Genomic DNA, 7,972 nt, shown 5'->3' on the forward strand with positions numbered 1-7,972 from the left:
TAGCTTGCTCTGTTGAGATAGATCCAAGATATTTTTTATTAACAATAAAAAAAAATTGCAATTTTTTCCCCTTCTTTTAACTATTGTCCTTCATTTGATTACAAGTCAAGTATAAATGTAACACCCTAAATGTTTACTAATATTTGCATTCTCGATTGAGCATCTTTATAATGAGGAGATATTTTACTTCGCTAATCGTGAAATTGATAATACATGAAAATTTCTTACTTTAGGTTGTGTTAATATTGACAAAGAAGTTTTATGGTTTTGCTATGTGTAACACTTAATATTATTTTGATGAATTGATATTAAATACATTATATAATTAAGGTTTTGCGCTGCCACCCTTTTGTATTTATCTAAAGATATTTAGTAGATTGGGCAGCAACATTTTTCATATTTATCCAAAGTTTTTATATATCTTTTGTGACATGCTTTTTCATAACCTTGTCTTATTTTCAGTCCTTAATGCCCAAGAAAATCCCATCTCTCTCTCTCCTTCTTATCACCTGAAAAACTTCATGAAAACATCATACATTTTCACTAAACCAACCAGCAAAACTCGTTCTTGGTGAAGCTCAAGTTGCTCCTCTCTTTTGTGGTAAGTTACTAAATCCGTTTTTACACTAGACAGCTATTAGTGTTTTCTTCAAATCGTTTTATATAGAGCTCTGTTTTAAGTGATCCAAGACTTTATGGAAAGCTATTTCATAATCTATAACTCTTATTAATGAACCAAAACTTGGTTTGTCTTTTATTTACCCGAAAATAGGTGATGAAGTACAGGGCAGGTGCTGCCTAGATTTTCTGTTTTACAAACCCTCCATGTACTACTGTTAGTAATTTTAGCATAGCGTTTTGTACAAAATTGATATGGGGGCGATTCAAGATGTTATGAAACGTTAAGACACATATCTACAACTATAAAGAAGACCAAACAGTCTAGTTTGTTTCTTTTCATCTTCAAATCCGCGTCACATCACGAGACAGTAATACTATCTAGAATTTCTGTTTCAAACATTTTGGGTAATTTTCACCAATATCATGTTTAGTTTGACATGTTAAGTCACTAAACTTATATAGATATTTGATTATGTATTTAAGGTATATATACCCTTTTAAAATCTAAGGGGAAGTATTTGAGAAAGTGGACGGATTTGGTTTGTTTATGGCATAGACGATTCAAACGTCCTCAAGTTGTGGTTGAACTGTTTTGTGGTAAAACACCAAGGTTTGTGTATAAACTTTGTACTCTTTTTACTTGATGAAATATTTTGAAATAACCTGATATTTTATTTTTCTTGTCTTCAATTAATAGCACTGTATTCGTGTTATATCAAGTATTGCAAGATATTTGCTAAATCGCCCACTCATACGGATTATTTTGCATTCTTGTTGGGACTTTGTCCTTCTTGTGGCAGTGACTTTGTCACTCATCTTGGCATGCCTCTTGATTTGGATATTTTGCCATCTTGACTTTAGATTTGTAGTTCGTCTTAAATTATGGAACTTGTTCGTGTTAAGTATGAACTAGCAAGCCATTTTTAATATAGTTCTTGATTCTCTTGACTATTGGGTTTTGACCCTACTTGATTTGGGGCTTCGTTCCATATTGATATCTAATTTTTCTTAGTGTGATGGAATGACGTACATATTGGGCGAAAAATAGATATTTGACAAACTCTCTTGGATTGATAGTATATGCTATCTCAACTCTTGAATCTTGAACATTGTTATTAATATTTGGAAATACTTCAAGGGTTGATATTTGATACTTTTGATATATTTGTTCACTTGTTTTAAATTATATTTCATTTGAGCTACCTATGACTGAAAATAAGAATTGGAGAAGTTAATGGCTCCAAACGCAAAGTTTATACGCCACTAAGCTTTATGCTTAGCGATATTTGTTTTCTATCGTAGGTAATATACGAGATGAAAATTTGAAGACAACCTTATAAAGTAGTCTTTTTGGGAGCACTTATGGAGATCACATTTGCATATGCACCATGATTTTGTATAGTTTTGTGATATGTACATGATATATATGTCACACTTATGTATGTTATTTGGAGGCTTGTTGGATCTTAAGACCAAAATCTTATAACTTGAATTTGGTAACTTATTTTGCTGTTTTAGGGTGTGTTAATAACTCAAGTGTTGTAATATGCTGAATTTACACTTTGTCTTATAAATATGTACAAAGGAGAAAACTAATTTTTTTATACCCGATAGTTTAAAATTTATGTACAATATAAACTTGCAGTGATGTTGATTATTTAAGTAGGGTTATATCACCTCATGTTGATATTTTGACATTATATTTTATTTTTAAAATAAAATAAAATTATGAAGAGTATTTTCAAAAAATAAAAATATTGCACTTTGGACCTCATCGCATGGGGCCTATTTCTGCTACTAAATTATTCTGAATATTTTTTTAATTAATATCTTCTTAATGTTGTAAGTAGTAAATTAGATTTATTTCGTAAGTAGCACCCTCTCAAAGGGGTTACTACAAGCTTTGGTATCAGAGCCTAGGTTTGTGATTCTAGGATTTTTGTTGTGATCGTACCTAATATTTTCTGTTATTTTCTTTCTTGAAAATGACTTGGAGATTATAAATTTTTGCATACTTGTTTAATGTAATTTGATGTATTCCTTGTGCATATGCATCATGTACATGTCCCAAATGCAGTGTGATGTTATCTTTTATAGGAATTTTAATATGGCCTCTTCTTCGAATAGAGCTATTGGATCTGTTGATGAAAGACAGGCCCATTATAATGCTCCACCTCACCTCCAAGAAGGAGATAAGGTACCCTTTCCTAACCTAAATCATCATCGTGTTAGTAAAAATGAAGTGGGCAATAATTCAAGAGCAATGGGTCATAGTACTCCTATTATGACTCCTCCATTTCAGCAGATGGTTGAGTTCTTTCATCAGTTGGCTGGGACAATGTCAGATCCTAGTGAAATGAATTTTGAGAAGATGAGGAAAATGAGTGGAGTTGAATTTGAAGGAACTAATGATCCCACGATAGCTGAACAATTGCTCGACCGCATGGAGAGGGTCTTTGAACAACTAGAGTGTACTAATGCTGCCAAATTAAAGTATGTTATCTCTCTTTTACAAAAAGATGCCTATGATTGGTGGGTAAATGTGCCAAATGCAAAAGCAAAACCTCTGGTGCTGACCTGGGATGACTTTGTGAAAGCATTTCATGCGAATTATGTCCCCCTGTCTATTGTGATGCTAAGAAAAAAGAGTTTCTAAATTTAAGACAAGGAAGTATGTCTATTGCAGAGTATCAACAAAACTTTCTCAGGCTTTCTCGCTATGCTGGAGGTATTATTGATGGTGAAAGAGGCAAGTGCAAAAGATTTGAAGAAGGTTTGAATGGTTACATTCGAAAGTCTATGGCAATCTTGCAACTTGAGGGTTTTTCCAAGCTAATTTCTACTACTCTTACTTGGGAAAGAATTGATAAGGAAGAAGCTAGTATGAGAGAAAACAAGTTTAGGAAGGGTAATTCAAATTATGGCGGTCCATCCAAAAAGGAAAAGTTTGACTATTCCAAGACTGTAAGTGCACAGAAGTCATCATATCATAAGAAGAATAAGACAAATTTCTCTACTGCTAGTAATCCAAGTTATGTCTAAGGCAAAACTTATACACCTTCTTGTGCACAGTGCAGGAAGAATCACTATGGCGCCTGCAGAAGAGCTTTTGGTGCTTGTTTTAATTATGAAAGTCTAGATCATAAAGTGAAGGATTGTCCTAATCCTAATCCTTTTTCTTATACATATACAGAGGGCTCAGTTCAAAAGCCTGTCACTACTCATTCTCAAGCTAATAGTGGTGCAAGAGCTAGAAATGTGCAAGCAGTGGGTTCGGGTGGAGCTAATCAGGCTAGTAGGTCGAGATCTACTGTACGAGTCTATTCTATGAGATAGAGGAATGACCAAGATGGCCCGGACGTGGTTGTTAGTAAATTTCACTTATTTGGCATATCTGTTGTTACATTATTTGATCCTGGATCTTCGCACTCTTATGTTTGCTCATCACTTGCATTTTCTGATACTGTTAAATCTGTGAGACTTGACTTTGATGTGCTAGTCACGAGTCCATTAGGTCATCAGGCTGTTGTTAACAGGATTTACCTAGATTGTCCATTCATGATTCAAAATCTGGCCTTCCTTGCAGACTTGCTTGAAATGCCCTTCCAAGACTATGATGTTATTGTTGGTATGGATTGGATCCATAGGTACCATGCATTGGTTGATTGTAGGTTAAAGCAAGTGACTTTTGAAAATCCTGCATATTCACACATAGTAGTTCAAGGAAAAATATCATTGACATCTAATATTATTTCTGCGGTCTTGGCAAGGAAGATGATTTGTCAAGGTTGTGATACATATCTTGCTCATATAGTCGATACACGATTGGGGAGTCCAAGTCTTAAGGACATACCCATCGTGTGTGACTTTCCTGATGTATTTCCTGATAATCTTCGTGGGTTGCCTCCAGAAAGGGGGATTAAATTTCCTGTAGAGCTTGTCCCTGGAACTACTCTTATTTCTATCACTCCTTATAGAATGGCTCCACCTGAATTAAAAGAGTTGAAGGCTCAATTGCAAGAACTTCTTGAGAAAGGTTTTATCCTTCCAAGTATTTTGCCTTGGGGAGCTCCTGTTTTATTTGTGAAAAAGAAAAATGACACTCTTAGGCTTCGCATTGATTACCGTTAGTTAAACAAGGTAACAATCAAGAACAAATACCCACTACCTAGAATCGATGACTTGTTTGACCAACTGAAGGGTGCCAGCTTGTTCTCAAAAATTGACATGAGGTCTGGATATTATCAGTTGTGTGTAAGGGAGCAAGATGCTCCTAAAACTGCTTTTAGGACCAGGTATGGCCATTATGAATTTTTGGTAATACCATTTGGTTTGACAAATGCTCCTGCTGCATTTATGGATCTAATGAACCATGTATTCAAGCCTTATCTTGATCAATTTGTGGTGGTGTTTATTCATGGCATTTTAGTCTATTCCAAGAATAGAGAAGATCATGATAAGCATCTCCAGATTGTCATGCAAATTCTGAAAGGGAGGCAACTCTATGCAAAGCTTTCCAAATGTGAATTTTGGCTGAGTGAAGTGGTGTTTTTGGGGCATATTGTATCAGTTGAAGGTATGAAGATTGATCCTAGTAAGATTCAAGCTATTGTTAATTGGAAACCCCCTAAAACTCCAAGATAAGAAGTTTCTTGGGTTTAGTAGGATACCATAGGAGGTTCGTGAAGGGCTTATTTATTGTAGCTTCTCCTTTGACCAAACTTTTGGGTAAAGACTCCAAGTTTGTGTGGGATGACAAGTGTCAAGAGAGATTTGAAAAGCTCAAATCCTTACTGACACAAGCTCCAATACTTTCTCTGCCAGCTGAAGGAAAAGATTATGTGATATACAGTGATGCATCTCACCGTGGCTTGGGTTGTGTTTTGATGCAAGAAGGGAAAGTAATTGCTTATTCCTCTCGAAAGTTGAAATCGCATGAGTTGAATTATCCCACTCACGATCTTGAACTTGCTGCCATTGTTTTTGCCTTAAAATTTTGGAGGCATTACTTGTACGGGGAGAAGTGTCACATATTTACTAATCACAAGAGGTTGAAGTACTTGGGTACACAAAAAGAGTTAAACTTGAGACAACGTAGATGGCTTGAACTCATCAAAGTTTATGATTGCATGATTGATTATTATCCTGGTAAAGCCAATGTGGTTGCAGATGCATTGAGTCGCAATTCCCTTGCAAGTTTAATTCTAACTCCTTTGCCTTTGCTTCTTGAATTAAGAGCCATGAATGCTTGTCTTTCATTTAATTCTAATGGTTCTATCATTGCCAATTTGCAAGTCAAGCCAGTCTTACTTGAGCAGGTCCAAGAAGCGTAGAAGTTAGATGAGAAGCTTGTAAAACGGATTGAAGAAGTCTAAAATAGAAGAGAATCATATTTTATATTGAAGAAAGATGATACCTTATTTTATAAAAATAGGTTGTGTATTTCTAATGATGTTGAATTGAGGAAGCATATCTTGATTGAAGCACATAGTTTACCTTATGCAATGCATCCAGGAGGTACTAAAATGTACCGGACCATCAAGGAGCACTACTGGTGGAATGGTATGAAGAAAGACATTGCAGAGTTCATCTCTAAGTGCTTGGTATGTCAACAAATAAAAGATGAATATCAAGTCCCTGCTGGTCTACTGCAACCCTTATCAATACCTGAGTGGAAATGGAAAAGGATAACGATGGACTTTATTTTTGGACTTCCACGCACTCAAAAGAATCATGATGCAATTTGGGTCATTGTAGATAGACTAACTAAGAGTGCTCATTTCTTGGCAATCAGAATGGACTACTCATTGGAACGTTTGGCAGAATTATATATTAATGAGATTGTGAGGCTGCATGGAATCCTTGTTTGTATTGTATCTGATAGAGATCCAAGGTTTACATCTAGATTTTGGTCTAGCTTGCAAGTAGCTTTGGGTTACAGGTTGAATTTTAGTACTGCTTTCCATCCACAAATAGACGGGCAGTCTGAGAGAGTCATACAAATCATGGAGGATATGTTTCGAGCCTGCATTATTGAGTTTGAGGGTAGTTGGGACAAACACTTAACCCTGATAGAATTTGCTTACAATAATAGCTACCAATCAAGTATAGGCATGCCTCCTTATGAAGCTTTGTATAGGAGAAAATGCGGAACGCCTCTTTGTTGGAACGAGGTTGGTGAAAGAAAATTGGTGGGTCCTGAGATTGTTCAACAAACTAAAGATAAGGTAAAAATCATCAAGGATCGCTTAAAATTTATCTCAGACAGACAAAAGATTTATGCTAATCTTAAGAGGGGTGAAATTGGGTATAAAGCGGGTGATAAGGTATTTTTAAAAATTTCTCCATGGAAGAAGATTATGAGATTTGGCCAAAAAGGTAAACTTAGTCCTCGATTTATTAGACCTTATGATGTGCTTGAGAGAGTTGGCCCAGTTTCTTATAAACTAGGTCTTACACCAAGTTAGACAAGATCCACAACGTCTTTCATATTTCTATGCTTAGAAGATACCACTCATATCCATCTCATGTTCTTCCTATTGAATCTATTGAGGTCAATCTTGATTTGACATATGGAGAAAAACCAATCCAAATCATAGTACGTGAGTTAAATGAGCTTAGAAACAAGAGCATCCCCTTAGTGAAAGTTCTTTGGAAAAATCATTCTGGCAAAGAAGCTACTTGGGAGCAAGAAGAGGATATGCGAGTACAATATCTACATTTGTTTCGGGACTAGTACAAGGTAAATTTCAGGACAAAATTGGTTTAAGGGGAGAGAGTTGTAACACCCCAAATTTTTATTAATATTTGCATTCTCGATTGAGCATCTTTTTTATGAGGAGATATTTTACTTCACACTTTCTAAATGTGAAATTGACAATACATGAAAATTCCTTACTTTAGGTTGTGTTAATATTGACAAAGAAGTTCCATGATGTTGCTATGTATAATATTTAATATTATTTTGATGAATTATTATTAAATACATTATATAATTAAGGTTTTGCGCTGCCACCCTTTTGTATTTATCTAAAGATATTTAGTAGGTTGGACAGCCACATTTTTTATATTTATCCAAAGTTTTTATATTACTTTTGTGACATGCTTTTTCATAACCTCATCTTATTTTCAGTCCTTAATGCCAAGGAAAATCCCATCTCTCTCTCCTTCTTATCACCTGAAAAACTTGATGAAAACATCATAAATTTTCACTAAACCAACCAGAAAAATTCGTTCTGGGTGAAGCTCAAGTTGCTCATTTCTTTTGTGGTAAGTTACTAAACCCGTTTTTATACTAGAGACAACTATTAGTGTTTTCTTCATATCATTTTATATATAGCTCCGTTTTAAG

At 35.0% G+C, this 7,972-nt stretch overlaps 1 protein-coding gene across 1 annotated transcript; it reads left to right on the top strand.

Annotated features, from left to right (window-relative positions):
• The first annotated feature begins 3,294 nt into the window (after positions 1-3,294).
• On the top strand, positions 3,295-5,265 carry LOC107828403 (uncharacterized). Its single transcript, XM_075228936.1, has 3 exons — positions 3,295-3,585; positions 3,694-3,933; positions 4,870-5,265. Exons 1-3 carry the CDS (start codon positions 3,295-3,297, stop codon positions 5,263-5,265), a joined length of 927 nt encoding a protein of 308 aa, XP_075085037.1.
• Positions 5,266-7,972: the final 2,707 nt, after the last annotated feature.

The sequence above is a fragment of the Nicotiana tabacum genome, chromosome 13 (genome assembly GCF_000715075.1).
Source record: "Nicotiana tabacum cultivar K326 chromosome 13, ASM71507v2, whole genome shotgun sequence".
Lineage (NCBI taxonomy): Eukaryota > Viridiplantae > Streptophyta > Magnoliopsida > Solanales > Solanaceae > Nicotiana > Nicotiana tabacum.